The sequence below is a fragment of the Nylanderia fulva genome, unplaced genomic scaffold (genome assembly GCF_048542155.1).
Source record: "Nylanderia fulva isolate GAGA-0341 unplaced genomic scaffold, ASM4854215v1 Scaffold33, whole genome shotgun sequence".
Lineage (NCBI taxonomy): Eukaryota > Metazoa > Arthropoda > Insecta > Hymenoptera > Formicidae > Nylanderia > Nylanderia fulva.
In genome coordinates, this window is record NW_028190400.1 from 2441803 (window position 1) to 2469750 (window position 27948).

General features: G+C 34.8%; 1 protein-coding gene across 8 annotated transcripts in view; it reads left to right on the plus strand.

The window, feature by feature from the left end:
* Window positions 1–27948, plus strand: part of LOC114941244 (cytotoxic granule associated RNA binding protein TIA1) — a 482662-nt gene that overhangs the window by 370867 nt on the left and 83847 nt on the right. For all 8 annotated transcript variants that reach the window (XM_085484970.1, XM_085484974.1, XM_085484972.1 and 5 more), the window contains one exon: window positions 82–169. In XM_085484970.1, coding sequence (XP_085341096.1) covers window positions 82–169 — 88 coding nt within the window. The remainder of the gene's footprint in view (window positions 1–81; window positions 170–27948) is intronic.

The following is a 27948-nucleotide window of genomic DNA, read 5'->3' on the forward strand; positions in this document are numbered from 1 at the left end:
CATCCAACTTTTAGCAAAAATTTACCGCATTGTCTATTTTTCCAAATGTATCTAATTGTCTTATGTCATTTTTTGTTTCAGAACACTATCACATATTTGTTGGGGATCTGAGTCCGGAGATCGAGACACATACCTTGAGGGAAGCATTTTCAGCCTTCGGGGAGATTTCGTAAGTCCTCTTAATCTTGCTCATTAAAGACGACTTATCGTTCTACTAGAGTTATATGAGCGATAATATAACGGCATAATGTCACCACTAATTTTCCAAAGACGCAAAATAATTTAGTTTCTGATCTACAAAGATTTTTAACATTAGTCTGTTCTTCTAGATTTGAAACTAAATATATATAATACAATACCCAATAAATATACAATCATTTCCTTAATAAAATTTCATAAACCATATTGAAACGTTTGTATAAAAAAATCATATTTAAGAAAAAGATTTAGTATTCAGCTTGTAGAAAAAATACCCTATTTGAACAATATAAAATATTTTATGTAGGTAAAAAAAATGATTTTTTTGCATTTTTAAAATATTATAGAAATATTAATTGATTGATTCTTCAAACATATATCTTACAAAGAACTATAATAGTTATATCACACATACTATTATAAGTTACAATATCGTTTCTAAACTTAATACTTCTGGAAATACAATTGATAAGAAAGCAATAGTGAACCACAGCTTCACCGCATTGGGAAATGTCAATGTTGACGATAAATAGACATAATCAAATCTCTAGAAATTGCAATAGAAGAAGATCCGGAATATTTCGTTTTATCAACCGGCTCTGTAAGTTTATTACACTTTTAACGATCTCGCCTTCTCGTCCTAACTGAGCTGTTTTACGAGTTTCCATCATCGTCCGACGTTTCACGATGCACCGACGCGAACAATAATAACGCATATCTCTGCGATCGTGCGGCAGCTACCACGAGTCCTGCGACCTTGCGCTCCGTTAAACTCGCCGGTCGATAGATGCATGACGATAATATCGCAAGCACCGATACCCTTCGAAGTCGGGTGTCGCTGCGAACTAGAAGTGAAGTCGCGTCAATCTCCGCAGCTTGATCGATTGTATCAATAAGCTAGTAACACTAAGCTTGCAGTTATATAGCAGAAGCTAGCGGTAAAATTGATTTTACGCATCTCTCTACAGACTGCTCTTAACAAATATAATTAGTTTCTTGTGAACTCATTATTGGTGAAATCTTTTTTATTTATTTTTTCGTAAAAAAATGTTAAACAAATCTAAACTATAATAATTGAACATAAAATTTTGAAATCGGAAAAAAAAATTTTTGAGATATATGTAAATATTCAAAATTATTATTTTGACTGTTATTTAAATACAATGAACATAATGAAAAATATAATACTTGATCTACTCCTAATCTAATGTGATAATGCTCTGAAATTTTCAAATAAAGAGAATTACCTTTATTTCTAAAGGCAAATTATATGCCACATATGCCGCGTATACATATTCCAAGGATTCGTGATAGTCTAAGAATAGGTATAATAAGTGGCAGAACTTCGATTTCGCAAAGAAATTACGTGAGCAAAACAAAAGGAACATATTGAGCTTACATTTTGCGAGCATGCGAAGTGTCAGTAAGCCTGCGCTCTACATCGATTGTATCTGCAAACAGTACGCTACGCCCTGTGATTTTACGTGACGAAAGTCAGGGACAGTATCGCGATTTCGCGCCGCGATAAAACCGCAAAGTGAACGAAATAAATGCACTCGCAACTATGCGCGGCATTACTTGTACCGTACATACTTCACAGCGAGACATTTATTTCACACCAATATTTCTCTGGGGCGGGTATTTACGTTAACAACAATTTATCATCCCGCGCTTTATCATCTCTCTATATCTCCCGCGGATTAAGAATCTCAATCCGTAAAAATCGTAGAGGTAAAATCGCTCCTTCCGAAGCATAGATCTTCGTATCCGTTTCTCTTGCGGCAAGAAATCTCCATTCGGATTTCGCAGCCTGATTTATTCTTGGCTCATGCAGATGCACCACCTCTACGCCGACGAAACTTCGCGAGAGCATTTGCCGTGGGTATAGAGAGGAAAAAAGGGAAATCGTCGAGCACAAGGTATCGAAATTTCAGATTTCAATCTAAACTCGGCCTTCGAGCGACAACCGTGTTCGGTGGCGAAACAGCTGGAGGAGGTAGGTACAGTTTGCGCCGCTTAGTGTACAAGAAGACGGCAGAAAAATGGGCCCCTCTACCCTTTCCACTGGAAAAATCGATTCAAACTCGCTTCACGAGTACCTAAGCCGCGCTTTAAAAAGCTAGTGAAAAATTGCCAGCGGTTTTCCTCTTTTATTTTGTTTTTCCCTAGCCCCCTTCTTCTTCTTCTTCCTCTTCTCTCTACCACACCAATGCTCCTCACGCCTCTTCTATACTCCGTCCAACGCTCCTTTCTCCGATCCCAAGCACGCTCTTCCTCGCCTCAGCTGGTTTATCCCGGAAAGGCCTGCCATGCCTCGTTCCTGATGCGATAAACATTCGTGATTAATTATATCTTTAGTGCGATCCATTCGATCGAGGCTGATACTACACCGCAAGGAATCGTTGTATACCGGACTAAAATATATTACGCGAATAACAAAGAGGCGAGTCTATCTAAATTTGCCTTTGAGATAGCGCCGTTTGACTTTCTATAGTGATAAACGCAGCTTAACGCAGGAAAGCGAGTTATCGCGAATTTATGTCGATATTCCGTGCTAAGCAATTTCACGATTCTTATACATGCCGGTCAGCGTATTTCCCTCAAATATGAATAACGCCATGCTGGCGAATATCGCTTGCCAAGCGTGAAAGGCGGTTTAGCGCTTCTGCTTTTCGGGCAAGCCTTTATGAATATTGTACCATAAATTCTAGCTTTATATTATATTATACATACATACACACATATATAGACACATATATATATATACATATTTTTATATATAATCGCGTGTGATCTGTTACCACAAAATGTCATGATGAAACACAATTTCTTTATATTTTAGTGACTTGAGAAGACCACTTATTTTATTTTTAGAAATACTGCATTTATTTTTAGATTATTTATCGTGGGAAAAAAGTCCATTAAAAGAGATGTGACTTTTATATTTCTGAAAAACTTATTCAAATGTATAATTGCAAACTATCGAAAAAAATATACCTACTTATCTTGTTGATAAATTTTCAAAAAGTAAAAAAAATAGTTTTTGCCCAAATATATTAAAACCACCAGAAATTGCATTATAAAAAACAAGATAAATATAATAGATAAGACGATTCTGAAATTTAAAATCTTAAATTAAGAAACAGGATTTTAGGATAATTTTGGAACGTTGAGATGTTTGAAATGTACGCATGCGCCTGCTCTCGTATTAAATATTATAGAAAGCATAATTATATTTAACAAAGGAATTTAATTACAAATTGCTGATTCGTCCGCCATTGACTAGAAATTTTAACAATGCAACTTGAAATTTTAACCATGTAAATTAATTATCGGTCATAATTTGCAAACGACGCAACATTGAAACATAAATCAATACTTTAATTGATGTCATAATTACTGATAGTAATTATAGCAAAATAAATATAGCGAAATAAATATATTTTGAAGAAGATACATTATAAATAAACTATAAACATGCAAGAGAAAATATAAAATATACCTAATGATGACTTTAAATTCTACATTCGTTTAGTTGCTTGATATTTCTATTACATTATTTTCATGTAATAAGATTATAAAGAGTAAAAGAATATTCATTCTTTATAATGGAACTAAGAGTATCTATCGAAACTTAGAGAAAGCTGCTACAATGAGCTACTACAATGGCTACAATAGGAAAGGGATTTCTGGAATGGTACATTCACATGAGTACTACAACTTGCTTCAACCTATGTCTACATTTGCATACAAGCGCATTGCACTTACACCTTGATTACTCTTGGAGATTTGAAGTAGCCACCAGGATCAGAGACAAAATGGCTTCGGATAATACAAACCGAGTACGCTCTATTAAAGGTTTATACAAAATCTTTTACATACGATTAATTGTTATTTTATTTAATTATTACACCACATACTAATATACAGAATTAAGAAAATAAAATAAAATTAATAAGAGATACGATAAAGGAAATAAGATATAGAAGAAATATTCTATACAAAACATTTGAGCGTAAAATAGAATAAATATAAAGTTGACGTTAATTAAGTATTTTATAAATATCTGATTATATAAACTGCTGCAACACAGTTATACAGATAATTAAACATTTTATTATTCAAACCAATAGAGTTATGTATAAATAAAATAGAAATATTGAAATTTGTATAATAGAAATATAATACGACAACATCTATATATATAAGGCTGGTTATACTCAAAGAAGCGATTCATGCATGTTGCTCTCGGGAGTGCCGCTTATAGTCATGTGTTTTGGGCATTTCGGTACAGCGTTAGGCCGTTAGTGTCACAGCTTGATCTCGGCGGAGAAACCAAAGCTCGCTTTCAGGTTTAAATGGTGGTTAAGTAAGCTGCACGGTCGTCTCGTCCCGACTTAACTGCCCTTCGCCGATACACGTATCGTCTAATATACACATATTCACGCTGAGATGTACAAACGTGTCGCTATTAAACGTGCGCGCACGATCGCGCATGCAAACGTGGCTAACACGTTTCCAGAGTCCAACGCGCATAGCTTAACTTATGATACACAAAGGTATCGTTATAATCGGGCTCCTGCCATTTCGCACGTCCACCGCCACTATCCAGTTTTAATCCATAGATCTAGAACTCTTGAAGGAAATCTGGCGCGAGAAAGAGAGAGAGAGAGAGAGAGAGAAACATCGACGGAATCTTGGGAAAAGTATAACGAGTAGTGGCTCGACGTGTCCCCGAACAGCGTCGCGCACACATTGCCGTATCCGAGATTTCGTTATTAATATTTAACTACGGCGGAAAGATTAAAAAGTTTTAAGGAATTTTAATATAGCCGTCCCCCGGAGAGTCGTTTCCATGCTGAAACCTGCGCCAGACGTTCTCACACGGATGCTGCTGCATCAGCCACGTGTGCGTGCGACCGCATACACCATGCAAGTGTGTGTATGTATGTGAATGTGTGCGTGTGTATGTGTATGTGCTATACACGTATAGAGATGCACACGTTCGCGTAGAAGGACATAGAGGACGAACATATGTACGCACGAATACATTGAAATTTCGGCCGCAGCCGTTTCTCGCGGTGCAGCGAACAGAATTTTAACGATCCTCGTTATCAATCTCGCGACGAGTTTCGACTGACCAGCCGATCGACCCCGATCAGCTTCGCGGTGTACCTTGCATCCGTTGTTCGTTAACGCTCCATGAAATCGGATTTTTGGAATCACATGTAACGTTAGTTAAGTATATTGCTGGGAATTGATTGCGTCAATGGACAGTCATCCCTGACACATTCGGCAATAAACGTCATCATCGGTCCACCTTCATTAAGAAAATATTCCCTATCCATCGCCAACTATTTTGATCGTTTCTAGATAAAAACAGATTTCTCATAAATTTTTTTTTACAAGTTGTATCAACTGTAATTTTTTTCTTTTTTTTTCGATCGATTCTACATATTTTACTGTTTCGGTCGGGCATGCGTTTAGCGCTTATCGTACTCTTCACGCGTGATCTGCCATGTATACAACATGCGTCGAAATTAATATTTCGCTTGGCGAGGTGAGCAACACGCATGACCAGTCTAAATGTTGAGAGTTTACACGGCCTTTTGTTGTCCTAACCTTTCTGAACAATCTATTAAAATGTTACATGCCATATTTATATTCCATGAAAATGTGCCATGATGTAACATGATAGACTTAATGTATGATTGTCGAGAAAGATTAAACTTGATCCGTATACGGAACGATAATATTATTACACGCATGTATGTGTGCACATACGTATGAATGTGTATCTAGGTGTACGCGCGCGAAAAAAATCAGAATTTCAGATCAGTAATAAAATATTCTTCTGTGACGAGCGAATTTTTTTGCATGTAGAAAATTTTACAAACATTACGTACGACTAACAATAAGTGTATAAAAGGGATTACCTGTATATTCTACTTTAAAAAGTAATATAATATTTTTAGAAAATTTATTTAAAAAATATATTAATGCTTTTTTTCAATTTCCATTATTACACAATAAGTGCACCTCCAATTATAATATATGAGCTAATAAAAGCTGATGTTGGAAAATAAGCTTTGCGAGAATAAATGATATCGATTATACGCTGTATGCACGCGCGATAACACCTGTTTTTCACTCTTTTGTAACATTTAGAGTAACGTGACTTAGCTCTTTAATCTTCTTTACAGAGAAGGAATATCGTAAATAATGAAAAAAAAAAAAATAAAAACTGTTTCATAGAGCGTAGCACACTGTAGTTTTATTTATTCGTGGCAGTAACTGTGCTTATAAATTACCGCGAAAGCTTCGCAAGTAAGAATTAACACGCCGATAATGATCGAAATATTTCGCGGCAGCTTTCCTCAAGAATTCGCACCGGTACTATTTATTCTCCGACCCGGCTATAAAGAAGAAACGAGTGTGAGATAGCGTCGAAAGGATAAAAAAGCATGATTGCTTTACTTTGCAGATCGTCGCCGCGTTGGTCGAGGGTAAGCGTAAAAAGAAGTGGGAGGCAGTAGAATGGGAAATGTAGCGGCAAGGGCGGTTGGAAAAGTTGACAGTCTCCGAAAGTTTCGACACCCTGTAGGGAAAGCGACGGCTCGATTAGTTTGCAAACGACCGTAACTTTTACTCGAGATCTTTATCCGTAAAAGTACAGACAACTTTCTCGTAGCTGCCGAGGAGGCGGCGGGGGATAGGTAGATAGATAGGTGGTAAGGGATACGACTGTTCAATTGTAATGTCTGGACATAATAACTCAGCTTTCACTCTACACGTTATTTTTTTTCTCTCCTTCCTTCTTCAAGCGCACTCTCATTTACACCGTATTCCTCGTCTCCGTCGCGCTTAGACACTTTCTTGCATTACCGCAAAGTAACTTCTAACTCTGCCGTAATTTTTTCAGGATTATCAACGCGCACGTGGTCGACATTCGTGCTTGTCAGCCAAAAGCTTTTTAAAACTTCGTGAGAATAGTACAGAAGCACGTCCGCAGAGGTGTGAAAATTTTATGCGACAAAAATGAAAAAGTTTTCTAGGGACGGACATGTATAAAATCGTTCAATTTTTGTCTAGGAGGTCAAACATCGTTTTTACCACGATTAATATAATTCGATTGTCACTTGCGCAATCTCTCTCTGTCTCCCTCTTTCTTTTATAAATGTCCATTACCAGATGCTCTCATCCATTTCATTTTCCGATGCACATACCCGGGCTTTCGCAGAGTAGCAGTCCGTAAGAAAGACGAAGGGGATCAAAGCAACAGCCCAACGAAATAGCTTACCCCACCGGATATCGAATTTCGAGGGTGGAAAAGAATTATTACTTACGAGCCTCTAGCTTGCGTTGCGTACTTACTTACCCCCTTATTGGCTATCTGAAAGCGACCGTACATTTCTCATACTGGATAAACTCTTCTATTTATTCGTCGATACATTTTATTCAATCCTAAGTAGTACGGCTCTGACATAAGCGAATGCCAGGAATTACGCCGAGTAGGTATGTCAGAGGAATTTCGAACCCGCATAGCGCTTACGCTTCAACGGAAATTCCTGAAAATGTTACGATCTTCAAAAATCTTTCTCGCTGGCGGACAACGGCGACGGCGTCGACGACAATATATCCGGTTCACAATTTTGTCGATGTCATATTTTCGTGCTAATGACACCGGATGCAATTCGCGCGTATATCGTTCATCATTTGCAACAAAGAGACTGTAACGTTCACGTTTCGTACACAACCCGCATGTTAGCCGCGGTGCTATTCTTGCTCTCGCGCAAATCCACGCAGATCCATATAGCTCGCGAGTGTTGCGAATGTGCGGTCACTTGATTTATTACTCCTCAAGATTATCACTCTCTTCCTAGAGCAGAAATCCGCCTCTCTTCTTTGACCTTTCTCAGTCTCTTTCCTCTTAGAAACCTTCGTTACTCTTCTGAGTGGTTTGTGACTTCCTGCTGACGGAGCGAATCTAAGGTCCGGAATTCTAAGCGAAAACCGTAACGTATATATTACATATCAAGATCGCTTTATAATTCGCAAATAATTATAATAATAATAATAATCCGTAGATGGATAATTTGTGGATAATAATGAGCGTGAAATTTTCCATCCAAATGACTTTAATACATTTCGCTGAATTTTGACTTGTAGATATAACGATATTATACTGTCTAAATATAAGCCTGACTGCAACGGAATTATACTACTTTAACTTCTAATCACTTCAATACTATTATATGGTCACATTCTTTACCGCATATTAATATGCGTGATATTTATTTTTATAGTACAAATTTTATCAATTTTAACTTTTATATATTATATAACGATCCGAATAGAAGTCTGACTATAACAGCAGTATACTACTGAATTTCGATTTTTACTCTATTATTATCGTCACATTTTTTATCGCACGTTGATACATGTGATATTTATTCTTATATTATAAATTTTACCAATTTTAACTTGTATATATAATAACGATATACATATACTGCCTAAATATAGGTCTGACTGTAAATGGAATTATACTACTGAATATTGACTTCTACTCTATTAGACATTTATTGCATATTAATATATGTGACAGTAATATTTATTCTAATATTATAAATTTTATTAATTTTAACTTGTATATCTAATAACGATATACTATCTAAATAGAAGTCTGATTATAACAAAATTATACTACTGAATTTTTACTTCTAATCAATTATACCGTCATCTTCCTTATCGCACGTTAATATGTGTGAAATTTATTATTATATTATAAATTGTATCAATTTTGATTTATATATAATAACGATCTGACTTGTGAGTATAAGTCTGACTCTAATGGAATTATACTACTGAATTTTGACTTCTAATTACTTCTAATCTATTGTGTTGTCACTTTCTATATCGCACGTTCACATGTGCAATATTTATTACAAATTTTATCAATTTTTACTTGTATATATAATAACGATTTGAATATATAAGTCTGACTATAATTGAATTATACTACAGAATTTTGGTTTCTAATTTGTTATACTGTCATATTCTTCATTGCACGTCAGTATGTGTAATATTTATTCTTGTATTACAGAACTAGTTTTGATTTATATAGATAATAACGGTACACTGTCTGAATATAAGTCTGATTATAACAAAATTATACTACTGAATTTTGATTTCTAATTGATTATACTATCACATTCCTTATCGCACGTTATTACTTATATGTGATATTGATTTTTATATTACAAATTTTATCAATTTTGACTTGTATACATAATATCAATATACTATCTGACTAAATCTGACTATAATGAAATTATACTACTGAATTTTGATTTCTAATCGATTATACTGTCACATTCTTTATCGCATGTTAATACTTATGTGTGATATTGATTCTTATATTTTAAATTTCAACAATTTTGACTTGTATACATAATAACGATACGCTGTATGAATATAAGTCTGATTATAACGAAATTATACTACTGAATTTTGACATTTAATCTATTATAGTGTCACATTCTTTATTGCACGTTAATATGTGTGATATTTATTCTCATATTACAAATTTTTTACCAATTTTTACTTGTATATATAATAACAATATACTGTCTGAATATAAGTCTGACTTATAACAAAATTATACTACTGAATTTTGATTTCTAATTGATTATACTATCACGTTCTTTATCGCACGTTAATACTTATGTATTATATTGTCTTATATGACAAATTTTATCAATTTGACTTGTATATACATACATATAATAGATCTGAATATAAGTCTGACGATAATTGAATTATACTACTGAATTTTGATTTATAATTGATTATACTGTCACGTTTCTTATCACACGTTAATACTTATGTATTATATTGTTCTATATGACAAATTTTATCAATTTAACTTGTAGATACCAGCAATCTGAATATAAGTCTGACTATAATTGAATTATACTACTGAATTTTGGTTTCTAATTTGTTGTACTGTCATATTTTTTATCGCACGTCAGTATGTGTAATATTTATTCTTGTATTACAGAACTAATTTTGATTTATATAGATAATAACGGTACACTGTCTGAATATAAGTCTGATTATAACGAAATTATACTACTGAATTTTGATTTCTAATTGATTATACTATCACGTTTCTTATCGCACGTTAATACTTATGTGTGATATTAATTTTTATATTACAAATTTTATCAATTTTGACTTGTATACATAATATCAATATACTATCTGACTAAATCTGACTATAATGAAATTATACTACTGAATTTTAATTTCTAATCAATTATACTGTCACATTTTTTATCGCATGTTAATACTTATGTGTGATATTGATTCTTATATTTAAAATTTTATCAATTTTGACTTGTATACATAATAACAATACACTGTCTGAATATAAGTCTGATTATAACGAAATTATACTACTGAATTTTGACATTTAATCTATTATAGTGTCACATTCCTTACCGCACGTTAATATGTGTGATATTTATTCTTATATTACAAATTTTTTACCAATTTTCACTTGTATATATAATAACAATTCACTATCTGTATATAAGTCTGACTTATAACGAAATTATACTACTGAATTTTGATTTCTAATTGATTATACTATCACGTTCTTTATCGCACGTTAATACTTATGTATTATATTGTCTTATATGACAAATTTTATCAATTTGACTTGTATATACATACATATAATAGATCGGAATATAAGTCTGACGATAATTGAATTATACTACTGAATTTTGATTTCTAATTGATTATACTGTCACGTTTCTTATCACACGTTAATACTTATGTATTATATTGTTTTATATGACAAATTTTATCAATTTAACTTGAAGATACTAGCAATCTGAATATAAGTCTGACTATAATTGAATTATACTACTGAATTTTGACTTCTAATTATACTGTCGCATTCCTTATCACACGTTAATGTATGTGATATTTGTTCTTATATTACAAATTTTACCAATAAAATGTGTTATATTTTCTGAACATATGACATGATATATGACTTGAAATTATGTATGTCTGTAAAATTTCAGTTGGAAACACAAACAACGATAAGTAAGACGAAATTATTCCCATACAATATATCCCTCGACGCGATCTCGTTCTCATCTCGTCGCGTCACGTGAAAAACCTCCACGTCAATCTCGTTTTATCCGCGATAAATCCGGCGCGTATATTTCGTGCTCTCTAACAAGTACATATGCTCGTTTCTACCGTATTACTCGTACGGTTGCCCTTCTGATGCACAACGATAGTACGAGCGGCTGACTACGTCGTAGAAAGGGTCGTGGAGAGCGATATTCCGTGAAATGATTCAGGGAAGTCACCGAATGATGCGCCTCGCTGGTTCGGCGGTAGGCACTTAAAATCCGGAGACTGGAGCTCCTCTGCCTCTGGCTCCGACATTCGGGGGGATTCCATCCCGGATCTCGGTGCTCGGTTATAGTAGTAATAGTAGCCGGTCGCGTTGGCGACCGAATCCACTGAACGAGCGCTGCACTCGGACTTGAGACGTTGTCAGAGTTTAAATCTTACTTCCCTCCCTCTTTCTCCACTCGGTCCTTTTCTCGCCTCACCATCGGGACGCTCTGTTCCTCTTTATTTCCCAACTCTGTCGCTCTGGAAAGCGACCACTTCGCTACTCTCTGTCTCTAACCCCTTATATAGCTTGCCTTTTTCGACAAACTGACCCCGTAAACTTAGTCCTCATCCCCCAGTCATCTTCCTCGACCTCCTCTTACATCTTCGACCAACGTTTCGCCCCTCGGCAAATAGTCAAAGAGAATTCGGTCCAGCGAAGCTATGACATAGTTATGACCACCTTTAACGTACCTACGTGTCGTGGCATTCGAAATTGTCTCGCCCTGCCCTACACGGTTTCAGAAGTCTAGCCTTCGGCGATCTCCTTTTACTCCCCCATTTCAAAGTGTCAATTGTACGTTGACTCGTGTAACGCGTCGAAGAGATGTCAAATTCGCAAAGCATTACGAATGTATCGTCCCAATAATGATGTAAAAAACGAGCGCGATTAATTCTTTTTTTTTTCTTTCGTGAAGTACTTTGAGCAGGAAAAAAAAAGAATTAGTAAATATATAATCAATTTTCTTGCGCGTTCCGCCTGATGAATTTAAAACACCATCACGATCTTTAACGTCCTTAACGTTCCGTAGACGGTAAGTACAGTACCTCCGGTACTTGGCAAACTTCTTTCGGCACGGTGAACTTTCCTTCACTTTCCCGACTTCGTTCGCAACTTTTGAGATACTTTGCTGCTTCGCGTAAGCATTGCGCGGCGTCAGACCGTTGCGTACTCCTTCGAGTAAATGTCGAGACGGACCATTCTTTCGACGAACAGTTTTCCGAAGAACTCGACGGGGGATGGCAAGGCGTAAGCAGAAGAAGAGAGATGATGCCAAAGACGTGTAATGGTCGGTTCCCTCAGAAAGGAAGCATTCGGTATGTCGGATATTCGAGTGAACTAGTCAAGCACATCCGAGGTTTTGGTAGGTAGGTCAACGGGTATGAAATTTCAATAAGGCTGCTACTCCGCGTCGCCACGGAAGAATTCCCTCGGCGCGCGTATAGTCCACAAGGGTTAGAATTATGCTTAGAGTCTGAAATATCGAGCGACGGAAGAAGAACATAGAGAACGCGAGAGTAAGAGAAGAGCGAAACGAAGATCTTCGAAGTGCGGGAAGAGAGAGAGGAAGGAAGAGTAGAGACAGAGATCTAGTAAGAGGCTGCATCGTGCATTCTCTTTGTAAACCCTGCTAAGGATCTCCTGCCATACCTTCTCTCGCTATCCTCTCGCGCAGATAGAGAGAAGATAGACTCGAAGTACATCCAAATACAGCCCACGTACGAGTCTCGCTTTGAAGCTCAATATCTCGTTTGCCAGAAATCGAACCTGCCGAAATCAATGTCACGCACAAGTCTTGTCCCGAAGCTCTCAGTTTCATTGCCTTCCGCCTGCGACTCACTTGCCACTCAAGTCACGTGACATTGAAGATCGAACAAGTTAATGCTTATATTTTGAAATAATAATCAAATTATTTTTATTATAAAAATGACATATATTATCCAGAAAAACAATGAAAATACAACAAAATTAGATACATACATTATATCGAAAATATAGATATAGTAAAAAAATTAATACTTTTTCTAAGAAAAACTAATTAAATTAAAATCAATATTTGCTCTGACAAAAGTATATAATATTTATAATTGAATATCACGCAAATATATTAAAGGTAACATATTATAACGTTTTGCTTATAAATATTTTTAGATTTGTATTAACTTTAAACTTCAACTATCGCATAAAAAAGCTCCGAAGCTTGATTATAATAAATAAAACGTAAAGAGCTGGCCGCTAGGGCTAAATAACACTATAGAGAAGCACTTTGCTCATTAGCCCATAAAAGTATAGCTTATAATGTATGCTTTCTTGTGAGTAGACTCCTCAGGCACTTTGGTCGCTTTTTACTTGCCTCCTATATTCTTTAGGCCTCCCGGCGGTCCACTATTTTCTTTTCTTTTACAATGTCAGGATGTTTCCGACAAATTGCATAATATACGTTTTATTAATTCACGAATATTACAGATATGATAGCTTAATTTTCTCTTTATTCAAAAATATGTTCTACTCAATGTCTATAAATGTAGATATTTTTTTATAACTTCTTTCTTTATATTCGAAATGTTTCTTAATTATTCATATAAAATGTATTAATAATAAAAAAGTGAAATTAATCAGAAATTCTCTGTACCTATATATGCGCGAGAACGAATACATAGCAGTCTGAAAAAAGACTAGGGTCAGTATCCAGAGTTGTCTGCTACGTCAACTTACTGTATGCCTCGAGAGAGACGTCGTAGAGAAAAAACTACTCTTGGAAGAATGGGTATATGCCGACGCTGGGCTCAAGCACTCGTCTAAATAAAATATTCAGCATACTCGACGGCACAACAATACGTATACGTTCTCTCTCATCCTTTTTCTCTCCCCTTTCTGGTTTCGGCCTACTCCGGATTCTCCAATGGGCAGTTCTTCCTTTCGGTTCTTGGTACGAATTCGACCAAATTTGTGCAACTTTGGGGGGTTAGCGATTCATGATGAATCTTTTATTCGTTGCACTTCTACGTTTTAGCGGCCGTTGAATTAAAAATTATCATTAAATTGAAATTTGCTTTATAAGTTTATAGCTGTGATGATGACTCGATGATAATGTAAGAAGAAACATTATTCGGAATACTTTCTTCTATTTAAACAAAAAATAATATGAGTATTTTTCTCTCAAAAATATTATTTACCAAAATTTTCGTCTTGTTGTTATTCTATTGTTAAAGATTTGCTATTCTAATGTCAGTGATTTAATTCTTAATTTCGAAGTTAACAATTTTTATTACAAATAACTGTCAAATAATGCTAAAGTTTTTCAAAATTATCGTAATTAAGATTTGTATAATTAGTCTCTTTTACAATGTATAATATTAATATAATTGAATATTAAAATTTTTCTTCATTATTATGTGTGATGTTTCTAGAACAGTTCTTTGAATAGATGCGATTTCTTTTCTCTAGAAATGATTAGTTATAGAATTCCACAAGATATACGAGAAATGATAGAAGAAATGGATATACTTAATATCATAAGAGAATAAAGTATTTCAGCAACATTGGACGATGAGGGTCTCGTCCACAAAAGAGACCATTATTTATCTCTCAACAAGCGCAAGATTATGTGAGTGCATTATGTGAGTAATTTGTCAGAACATGAAAACAAGCTTAAAATAAATAAAAAATACACGAAAAAATTAATCATGCAAATAAAGCAGAATGCAATTAAAGTTGCACTATAATTTAAGTAATTTTTTAATATTAAATATGTATGTAATATATATACTATATTAAAAAAAAATACATACACAATATTTAAAATAAAAATGTATCCCAGAAATATTTATGAAATAATTCTACCTACTGACACAAATCTCATCAATCGTTAATTGAAAAAAAAAGACTTCTTTATTGCTACGCAAAGCGTGACAACGAAACGAAAAAGGAATTTTGTAATCGTACAAACCTGGTCGAATCATATCTCGTTCGATACATGGAAGCATTTAGCATGCTGGTGTGTCACGATATTAAATCGGCAATTCTTTTCCATGGACGAGACGATAGCTACAACCGGCTTTCGCCGCGGCCACCGCAATACTCGACCAACTCGTTCGAACAAAGGCACTTCGGAAGGGAAGTCTACAAGCGTACGATGCGGAGGAGCAGATAAAGGTATACCAACGGCGTGGGTTGGGTATTCACGATCAGACGCAACACGTAAAACGATGCAGCTCCAGAAACAGCGGCCTTTCTCTATGAAAGTGCCTTTCCCCGCTTTGCCAATAACGCACACTTCGCGGTGTACACAACTGTAGCCGGCGCGACTATACAGCAGATCGGATAGTGAGTAAAGGAATAGAGAGAAAGCAACTGTGACGACTGAGGGATGTGCACGTGAAAAGGAGGAAAATGAAGGTAGATTGATGGCGGAAGCGAGAAAGAGAGAAAAAGAGAGGGAGCTCTTTTGAATACAACCGCGATTCGTGTCGACTCGTTGGTCGACAGACTGATAGCTCAAGGGACTGAGACATCCCAGGCATCGAGAGGGTGGAAGAAAAAGGGGGATGGATACGAATAACTTTAAATACTGCAGGGATTTAAAAATGTCCTTCTCGTACCTCATACTATTGGTGCAGAGAAAGAAAGAGAGAGCTTCGAGCGCGAAATATTTGCAACTTGGACTTCTGAAAACGCGGCCGAAATAAGGAGGTCGAGTGTCGGAGAAAACAAAAGAGAGGAAAAAGATGGATGGAGTTGGGCAGACGATTGTGATTGTATGTGTCTACATATAGAAACAGTCGCGAATATGATGAAGCTGGAAGCAGCATACTGACCTGTTTATTTTCTATATAAATCTTAAAAGCTTACCTAAATCTTCTAACGTAATGATAAGACATTTATTACTTTGAAATCTTACTGCAGTTAAATCGTTAATTATCTTTTCTTTAAGATCATAATATAATGATCTTTTTCATTGGTGATTAAATTTATTACGATTCAATCAATTATGAAAGTTAAAACACATCTAATCATCAAATGAAAATTTATATAATCAATGTACGTACGTATAAGAAAAAAAGTTTTTAACTTGATATCGCAACAAGACACTATAGGAATCTGCGGTTATAAAACTCTCGTTTTGGATCATTTTACTCTGTTTTCTATACGAACTTATTTTTGAGAAGAAACTTTATATCGCGTCTTGTCTCTCGAGCTTTTGGTTCATTTTATTCAAAACAGCGACGACAGAGGTAGGATAATAATCGGTACAAGTTCATGTATTCTATTTTTATTAATTACATCACGTTAAATACAGACATTAAAAACTCTCAATAATAAAATAAAATCAATACATATTATTATAGGAAAGAAGAATAAATTTTCGTGATAATCAATTTCAAGAATTAACGCGATAAAAATTAATATTTTATTACTTGCTTGATGAGATTTCAATATGTCGTTGTTATTTTAATTTCTTATTATTCTTTTAAATAATATAACAGAATTAATTAAAATCTTTTACTATAAAAATTAAAAAAAAACAGACTTTACAATATCTGCAATATGATACAAACACTGCAACATAATACACATTTATAAAAAAATTTTATTTTGCAAATAATATGTATGCATTGTGCCTTTAATATTTTCCAAGCATCGGGAAAATGTAGCAAGGTACAATTAGTTTGCATGTAGATAACATACATATCAAGCAATCAAATTTTATTACCAATATTGCAATCGAGATTTCATTATACGTCCGGAATATCCACTTTTGTGAAATGTACAAAACGTAATAACGTTCGCTAACTTTGACTATTTTTTTGTTAGGCTATTCTTTTTTATAGCATAGCCATGGTACTGTACTTAGCAATAAGATTTGTAAAGCATCTCATCTAGTTTTTCTTGAAAACTACAATTTTGAAGTTATCATTTCATTTGCCTCGTATTGATTATATTAGTCTATATTTACGAATCTTTTCTGCAAACCACTACTGTCGCACTACATAATAAAATATAAACCAAAAGTTTTCGATATTCGTCATTGAATGAAAAAAATGTTTCATATTTTCCTCTGCATAAAAAAATGAAACTTTTGTTCGACACAATATTTTTTGCTCCTATATCTCATATCATATAAATTTTATATATGCATATGTATAAATATATAATATTGTAATTGCATATTAACAAATACAATGGTAATATTGCAAAAGATATAATCATACAATAAAAAATTGAATTTTAAAAAGGATTTTTAAAAATTTTTATAAAAAAAGCTTTTACGAATTTTTATCTTATTACGTATAAAGAATTATAATTATATTGTATATTCAGTTCGATAATTATACGTTTATATATGTATATATATGACACTGGTAATGATTAAACAACATTATTAATACATTGAATACTAATTGCGTCTCCCTCCTAATTTTGCAATCGATCGATTAAAAATATATGGATTGTTAAATTATTTTATATCTATTGGTCAGTTTTTAGAATGCCAACGATAACTACTAAAAACCGATACTCTCCAAAGCATCATTCACTCTATTCTCCTGCATGGTTATTTAACCATAATGTTCTTCTAAATCCCTGGAGTTCCATCGAGATATGGTTTATTATCACAAGTACTGCAGTATGTGAGAGTTTTCATGATAACATTTTAAAAGAAGATAACACGAGAATATATAGTATATCTCTGTTACTTTATTGTGCTATTTTTAATTTACTAAATATATTAATTCTAATATCGTACATATAAATAATTAAAATAAATTTAGAAAGTATTGATTTTTAGCTTTTACTAAAGTGCAAGAAAAGTTCGTGACAAAATTTAAGCTACAATTGTTACATCGTTAAAATAATTCTTTATTTAAATGCAAGCCAAATAAATCGATTTTCACCATTGTCTAAATAATGAATAAAGCATAATGAACATCCTGTATATATATATATATACATATACATTTACAAAAATATCTGCATAGAAATAGATCTACACAGACCCACGTGTCTTCATTATCTGACAAAATAAATGCAAATTAATTATTAACGTTTACGTTTAGATTGGTTATTCAATAAATGGATACAATTATAGTGACTATTCCTTATTTCGATTTTGCGTATATCATAAATTACGCGGTTTAAACATCAAAATGAAGGATGCGGGAAACCGACGAAATAGATGGAATTTAGATTTGTACTTCATTTTCTATGACTATGACGAAGACCGTCAGATGAGGGTTACAACGGGCAGGCGGTCGGTCTATATAGTAGATATAAACTCATATTTTGGTCACTCCGGCGAGCTTTAATAAAGAAAGCTCCCTTCCTACAACGCAGGAAGGCCGATGAGAGGCGGTGTACCGTGAATCGTAGTCGCTATATAGATAGCTATAGCTGTCAGTGAGCTGCACGGTATACTCTTTTAGTATATATGACATCCCTTTATACATATACACGCAGACGACATATATAAAAATGGAAAAAGATGACCGAGCGAAGGACTAGGCCGGCGACGTAGAGCGTAGTGGATAGGATAAGGTAAAGAAAGGAGGCAGAGTACTGAAATAGTACGAGAGGAAGGAAGGATATGAAGGCAAAACGAGGGAGTGGAGGCGTTGTCTGTGAGTCATAGTCGAGATGACCCATCCCCCTTGTTGGAAGCCACGGCTTTGCAATATTAGTTTTCACATTTTGAAAAATCCCGTCATCTGACGCGATCCCAGAACCCTCTTATACTTCCCTCTCTCGCTCCTCGCCACGAATCCTCCCTATCCACATGTCGGCTTCGCTCCGCGCACACTCGCACCCTCTGCGTTTCAACCTATATTGTTATTTGCATACCCGCCACCCGCCACGGTCTGCGCATGAATATGGATGTGGATGTGGATGCTCAACGTGCAGGCCTCGCACACTGGAAATTTCGGCGAGGTCTTCGTCGGAATTTCGGGTCGTAAACGTTCGTCGTATTATACATACACATAGATACGTAGATCATGTGTGTGGCGACGTACAGACGCGTCCCAAGGCTCTGTCGAAGCGCCGCTGCTTTTCGCGTTTAACGGCCGAGCGTTTCCTTTTATCGTGATCCGGGAACGAGGCTCGGAAGATACAGAAAGCTCGCTTGTCAAAGGAGTCAAAGCCGTATTAAGTGTATTAAAGGAACCATGAACTATCTGCTTCCGTATGTAAAGCGGGTTGATGCGAATTATTAATGTATTTGATTTGCGAAATTTCTGATAGAACACGTGACAAAAGGTTGCTATTATTCTTTATATAATGTACTTTTTAATTCAATTTTTCTGCGCGCAATAAAAAATATAGAGTAGGGTGTTTTTAAAAAATCGAGAAACGCATTTTAATTTTCTTGATTTTGTATAACTTCTTAATTTTAAAATTACTACTAGATAATTATTAAATATAGAAAAATTTAGTTTTATTTATCTTGTAAATTTGACTTTAGAGATTTACTGATCTTTCGTTCAGTTAAAGGAAATCTTAGCCAAACTTTCCGACGCATGAAACTTGAAAAGAACTTTGCGCATTATCTGATTAATGTGTTATACTATATCAAGTAAAATCTTCGTACTAAATATCAAAATTAATAGATTGTTTACACTTTGATAGTGTTTAATGTAGAATAAATACCAATAAAGAAAAACGGATAAAAATAATTATTTTAGCGTTTGCTATAGTGAGGTTATTAGTGAGAAAACTTACAGATTAAGATAATTCGCTTTACAAGCGATAGAACAGACAAGAGCTGAGCGTCGATTTTCCTCAGAAAAGAATTGATGATAATGAGGCGATAACGATGGTTTCGAATATAACTACTGAAAACAGAGCTTGTAGCTGCATCGTTAAAATATAATTTTATGTAAATAAAACTTGGACTCGCGCAAAACTTGACTTGATTTAAACTACATGGTTTAAGATAAATCGAGGTCAGCGGAAAGTTTTTAACCCTTAAACAGCCCTGATAATATATACAATACAACCACCAGTTTATATTGCCACAAATCATTCAATTGTCGTTATCATTATTTTGTGTATTTTATGCATTAGATAATAATTAATAATGATACAATTTATGCTTTATTTTTTTAATGTTGTTAACTTATCCTTTTTCCGTATAATAATTGATGTAAAACAGAGCAAATAATACACGTAATAATAAACGTGTTTTGAAGAACTATTCTTGTGCCGCGAACCGATTTTTACAATTTACCAACCTATTCTACTATGAAGTGGAAAAAAATACAAGGTACTAGGTAGATTGCTGTTGTGTATGTATGTATGTACAAAATTAATTGTGCTCACGTTTACCAAATTCAGTTGCGTAAACTGGTCCGGTACACACGTCTGAAAATAACTCGTTTGATCGCGTGTGAAAATAGCGAAACTGACTAACGCGTTAGTTTTTCAACACTTTCTACATTCTTTTTCAAAGGCATCATAGAATAAATTGCATTATTTGCGGTATTTATTTGTAGATTACATTTCATAATGTTATCTCAAGCACAAACCTTTTAGAAACATTTATCATTTTCGGCATCATAGAGAAAAGCGATGCATTTAAACAAAAATCCACGTATGTAGTGTGCTTATATTTATGCAACAAAATGCCATGACGTAAATATTTTCATTTATTAAAATATAAATTATAAACGCGCGAGAAAAATATTTAAATGATACATAATACAAAAGTTATTTTTATTTACTGGTACATTATTGTACTAAAATATAATTTTTATTTTCTCTCTTTCTCATCTCGATCTTATTATTTACTTACATCATTGTTTTATTGTAAGTTATTGCGAAATATATAATATAATGTGTAAGAAATGAAAGCTGCTATCGTTCAATTCCAATCTAGAATATCTTCCATTTTCATACTTTTCAATATTTATGCGATTGCAACAGCTATCCCTCTCTTTCTCTCTCCTTCTCTCTCTTTCTTTTTCTCTCTCTGAAATATTGCCCTTCTCTGAAAATATTCTTTGCCACTATCTGCCTTCTCTTTGAACGTTCACACGGCCAGTAGTGTATTCATATTTCAACTTCAAGAGCCACTCTTACTTTATCCCTGTTTCGTATTTTCGTAACATTTTAAGTTCCCTCCCTGAGGGTTTGTCCACGGGGCATTCAAAAGGCATACACTTCATTCCACTTCGCTTTATTCTATTGTTTTCCATCACGACTCGGTTGAACTATTCTCTCGTTTCGTGCATATGTTTTATCAATGTATACACGTGCATTGCCTTAACAATAAAAATAAGCGAAGATTTATTGAATGTATTGTATGTAATTTTTCCAATTACTATTTGTTGTATCAAAGACGCATGTGTTTAATTAAAGTAATATAATAATAATTATAACGTATATGATAAATTACGTTTTCAAAAGATATTGTATCCAAGTGTTTTGTTATGCAGTTTAATGGTTTCTTTCTCTTTTTCTTTGTTTTAAGCAAATATAAATGTTTTTTCAATGAAAGTAGAAATTAATACAACATGAAAATTTGTAGAATAATTATTATCTAATTAAATTGTAACTCAGAGATATATCAATTATTCATTCTTGTAGCATTTTAAAATAAGCCACATGCAGTAGAGGAAACTCGTATATTTATTATATATTTATAAATTATATATTATTATTATGTTTTAGAAAAATGCAAAACGTAAAGGCGTTTTTTTTTATTTAACAATATAATGCATGTGAGGCATTTAAATGTTATATACATTTTATAATACATCGTATAAATGTGTGGATAATTTTTTTCTTTTTTTATAAAGAAAATTTATATACTTATTGATATTATATATCTGTATCTTTCACTTTAGTAAAAAAATTATTTTTTCTTTAATATTCGCGCAACCATGAATCATGCTGTCAGCGTATGTTAGAAAGATACTACTGTCAGAATATATGTACAAAAATACTACTGAAAGATCATACTGACATACATGAATTCTTACCTATCAACAGGTTGAAATAAATGGAGCCAACATGAAATAAATTGGTACAAGTATAAGTACGGGAGGACAATGTAAGAAGTAGGACAGTTTCAAATATCGAGATTTATATTTCGAGAGCAACGTTAGATACAAAAGAATTGAACATATTGCTGACATAGTTAAATATATAGAATTTTTATAAATATGTAGAACAGTCGTAATCCTTTTCGAAAAAAATCTTTGGAAAATAGTAACCTCAAAAACGTATAATGTATCATAGTTTATCTAAAAATAAACTTTTTTTTCTATTTTGTATTTATTAAATTGTATTTTACTGTTTTTTTTTTTAGTTTATAAAATTAAAAGTAAATTTGTATCACTTATAAAAATATTTCACAGTTACTGAAATATTATATCGTACAAGAATATAAAATATTTTTTTTTTTTTTTTGAAAGATGAGTGATTAATATGAATGATAAATCAAATATATGCCATTGTTTTAGTCTGGAATGTAAGAATTAAAAATATAGTCTCTTAATCTATATTTTTCCACATGTAATAAATCATTTTTATTTCTTAAAATAATTATGCCTCATATTTTATATTGTTGAAAATATGCCAACATTATTTAATGAAAAAAATATTCATTATATCTCGTCAAATATAATTGGTCCAATTTCCAATTTTCAGCACCACTGTAAATAACCGAGCGTAAACGACAGATTTACATCGATATAGCACTTACGGGTAACAACGTTACTTCCGGATACACCAACCGCTATGCGCTCGGTTATCCCTATTGCCTGATAGTTTTTTTCGCGCCACCATGTATCGACATATATTCGAGGCGTCCGATGCCTCATGTAACAATTAGAATTGCGGGTGAGTTTGGGGCTGACCGCGACAAAGCGTGCACCAGCGAAGTATTGAGCCGTGTATTTCACAGTTCCTCCGTCCCTCATGTCCAGCCGCGGCTCTATGTGTCGCACAATGACATTCACAAATAGTACGCACACCTACACATTCTCTCTTCGCCCTCCCTTCCGGCCTTCCACAGCCCATTCGCTCTTCCTGCAATAGCGGAGAGTTTGCACAGCTATATAGATATATTTGTGCCTCGTCGACCGTGCGCGCTGGCCCATCTGTACCTACATAACTGGAACCAATACCAGTCCTGAAACGCGAACTGAAACGACTTTCTCTCGCGCCGGGAACACATTGGCTTCGGTTCTACATCGCGCCGCGAACACATGGACCAGCTCAAATAGTTTGAAGCCGAAAAATCTATGGCGCCGTTTAAGCGTAGCTCAACGTGTCTGCGGATCGAGCCATTCTGAACGGGATCATGTCACGGAAAGCTTTAATGCAAATTCATAAAACGCTGGGAACATGTGAAGTTTATAGAAGCTACTTACATTTGTCATTGGATTAAACGCCGAATAATGGAAACTAGTGATATTCATTTATCGGATTTATATGATTCAGATATGTGTGAAAAAGAATTATGTATTTCTGCGTCTTTTAAGCTTATAAGGATTCATTCTACATTGATAGTGTAAAGCTACAATATTCCGAGAGGATAAAAAGCTTTGAAAAAAATTATGCTTCAATTGAGAAATAAAATTCTCAATATTTATTTAATGTTACGAGATTTTATTCACCCTAAACATTTTTATACTTTAATAACTCTTTTCAAATCCGAAATTTCAAGACGCTTGTTTACATATACTCCGATATATCTACCTATAACAAATATCAAGTTATGCTCAACACTGGCGTTGCATATATCAAAAGTTACTCCACTTGTGCGCAAATCATATACTATATGTGCACATGTTGAAACGCCGCACATGGAAAATGCCACTTTGGGCCACTTAACTTATATCCCACTTCAACATATCGTTTCATTTGTCAATGTTTCTTCTAAGAGCAATCGATATTGATTTTTGATAAGTCAATTGGCCGACTCTTCTCTTCTCTATTTCTAGATGTGACATCATTTCTCACAAGGAAATATTCTTATTCCAAGCATCGCGTCAAAGACACAAATCGGTCTAACTGACGGTATCCCATCTACTCGGGTTAGCAAATTTGTCACTATTCTTTTCTTCACACTGATGCACTTTATACAAGATTACGATATGCTGGATACGAGGGGATCGAGATTTGAGAATGATTTACAGAGGACGGCGAATGAATGCGAATCTCTCGAGACTAAAACTACATCCGTTCCATTTCTATGGCGACCCTCGATCCTGGTTTGTTTCAATATACCATACCTTCCTTACGCTAAGAGCAACCCCGCTGTTGTGTTTCAAGTATACACCCACGCTCTCCCTTGGCAGCACTTCCAATCTTCCACGCGACATTTATGCCTCTCAAAACGTATTGCCGGAGAGTCGTGTAAACCGATACTGGTTTTACGACAGAAATCTATTTGATCTCAGACGCACGTCCGCGGACGTGGTAACTGAAATTTCGATTACATAGAGCAGAATATATGTAATGATTGGATGGTGAAACAAAACACACTATTTTATATAAGCAAATATATTGATATCAAAATAGGATAAAAGAATGTCAGAAAAATCTATTTAAATAAAAATGTTAATAAAAAATACTTGTATATATAATAATATATATCTCATGAACTTTTAAAAAAAAATCATCAAAGTATTAAGTTGAGTTGCATTAAAAGAGGATAAAAACACTGTGCAGTCACTTATCAAATATTTAGTATCATGAGGGAGAATATATTTAAGAACAATAATTTTTATGTTCATTTGAGAGGAAATTCTATTTAAGAACGACGATTTTTGAATAAAATGGTGTGCCAAACAGAACGAAGCATTTTCCAAATTTCGCATCTCCTTCATCGATTTTCGCTTGTAATAGAATTCAAGCGGCGCCGTACCTTTGCGATTCAGCAGGCGCGTAAACGTCAGAGAAGCTCAGTGGAGAATAGCTGAAATCTTAATCTCTCCTACGTCCCGAGCAAAAAAAGAACCTGCATATTCGCCCCTCATCCAGCCTCTTCGGAGGCCTCATGAAAAGAAGAATGAATCGGGAGTCGCTTTCTAGGGTAGTTCATTTTCCTTGTGTGAACTCGGATTAAAAATCTATTATTTATGCGACTCGTATCTTCTCGCACTTTTACGTTTAAGTAGGATCTTCTTTAAATTGTTCGGCAAACGAGCTCGTACATCCACAATCTTCTCTAGTAGCTTTTGCACGTTCGTTGGCGTGTCTTCTGAACATGAAAAACCGAGTGGCTGTTTAAGTCACGTTATAGTCGGAAGTCTTGCACGTTCGCTTAGTAAGAGGTTCACGCTTTTATTATTATTAATACTTCACTTAAGAGAGGCGATAACAGTGTGCTGGAAGATGCTATAAGAACTCCATAACTTTGCGACGCGACCAAATGGAATTAACAATATCTATTTAAAAGAAATTTTTTTCACATTAATGTCATAAAGAATCAAAAAAGTTCTATATACTTTTTATAATTATTAAAGAAAGAATTATGGTTGTCACACGCGTTGATTATTTATTTTGCTTCCTATCGATTGGTGATAGTAATTTTTCATAACGTTTATTTTTATCTTTATTAAATACATTTTCGTTAAATTCCGACATTTATTAAATTATTTTGAAACAAAGCTTTTTTCCTTCCAGAAATATCTCTGCATAACTTTATTTAATTAACTAATTAACTTCAGACGGAAACTTCTAACTAATAAATCTAAAATATTAAATGGAAAGCAGCGAATAACATTTGCCGACATTATATTATTATTTTAGTAAATTTATAATTTTCGTTTGCACGAAATTTATATCACAGACTCATTTCTTTGAAGATATTAGCAGCAATCGGTAAAAAGCAAAATTTAATTAAATGATACGCTATTAAGCGATAGAATTAATTAATGTACACTGTCTCAACTTCAAGGTACAATCACAAATTATTCCTAAATAGACGACGAACTGTATCTTCGAAGGTGATAATTTCCCGTTGAGACCAGACATATAACGCCCGCGTTAATTTGTTGTTAGCGACCTCGCTCTTTAACAAGTTGTCGGGCATATTATCGCCGATACAAGCTCGAAGATGTAGTGGGCAGTCGCTAAAGCTGGACCGGGCAACAAGCTATTGCCTTTGCTTAGAGTGTCGTATACCATCACAGCTAAGAGTTTGGTATCCTCAAGTTATCGACTCCAGGGAGCACGCCAGAGAAACTTGACGAGTTTCATATATAGGTTGACTGCATTGGATGTAGGTTGAAGTGTAAATCAACCCCTGAGAACTGACGGTCTTTCCTCTCCATCCCTCCCTACCTCATCACTCTTGTACCATCTCACGCTCTTTCCCCACTGCGGCAGTCTCGTCTTGTTCTCCATCTGGCGTGCGCTATCGTCTATCAGGCTCACACTTCGCACGCTTCTCGCCCTTGTTACTACCATCTGCCAACTATTTCGACGATATCGAAACAACCTGACGAAATTTCCAGGCCCTTCTTTCATCCTCCCATGTTCGCGTCTCACAATTTCGTTCCAACCCCGGAGCAACCGATTTTCCGTCGCGCGAGAAAAAAGAAAGAAAGAAAGAGAGAAAACGAGCTAGACGAAAATAAAGATGAAAATAACTAGTAAAGAGTGGAAACGAAGAGGTTTTGTAGAAGAACGAGTAGCTAGCAAGAGGAACGAGTGAAAGCGAAAAGGAGATAAAGAGAGGACGGATATAGGGTCGAAGGATAAAACTAGCCACACTCACTCCGGCACCAATGGCGGCTCTCCGCGGTTCGAATGAGTTCCGCTCTTCTTCCTTCCGGTCGACAAATTGAAATCGTCAGACCGGGAAAGCTCCACCAAAATCCACGTTCGTGAAGAAGAAGCGCCAGGCGGCAAGAGTGGAAGAAGAATCGAGGAAACGAGCGGAGAATACGAGAAGAAGACACGAACCCCGGCCGACAATGGAAAAAGAGAGGTGGATGGTCGGTGGTCGGAGCGAGAGAGAGAGAGAGAGAGAGAGAGAGAGAGAGAAATGGCGCAGGGGAAGAGAGAAGGAGAGAGAGAGAGGGAGGAACCAAGCGTGGTCCCAACGTGGTCGTAACTGGCGATGTTGCCTTACCGGACGATATTTCACCCCGTAATTATCTTAGCGTGCAACGCGATAGTGCGAGGCGGCTGCCGGTATTAATGCTCGCTGATAATGTACCAATAGTGTCCTAATGTCCCGTACCGGGAGACCTGAGTAATAGACAGACCAAATACACTGTGGCTCGCTTAAGGTATTCGACAGAGTGGATTATTGCTTTCTACTGCATCATTAACGATCGGATACGTCCTACCTTGGAGAGGATATAGTGATTGCCGTTGTGCTCTCAAATATATAGCGCGTCAATAATTATGGCCGTAATCTCGTTGAATAAACGTATTCCAATTCTGTGAGGCAAAATTTTGCATTTTTCGACTAGCGTATTAGCTTCAAGTTGAAAATTTCCTGTCCAAAAAAAACGTATCGAAAGTGGATCTCCGATAACTTGATATTACATCTCATTAAATTTGCATGAACACATTCGTGAAAGTCTTTT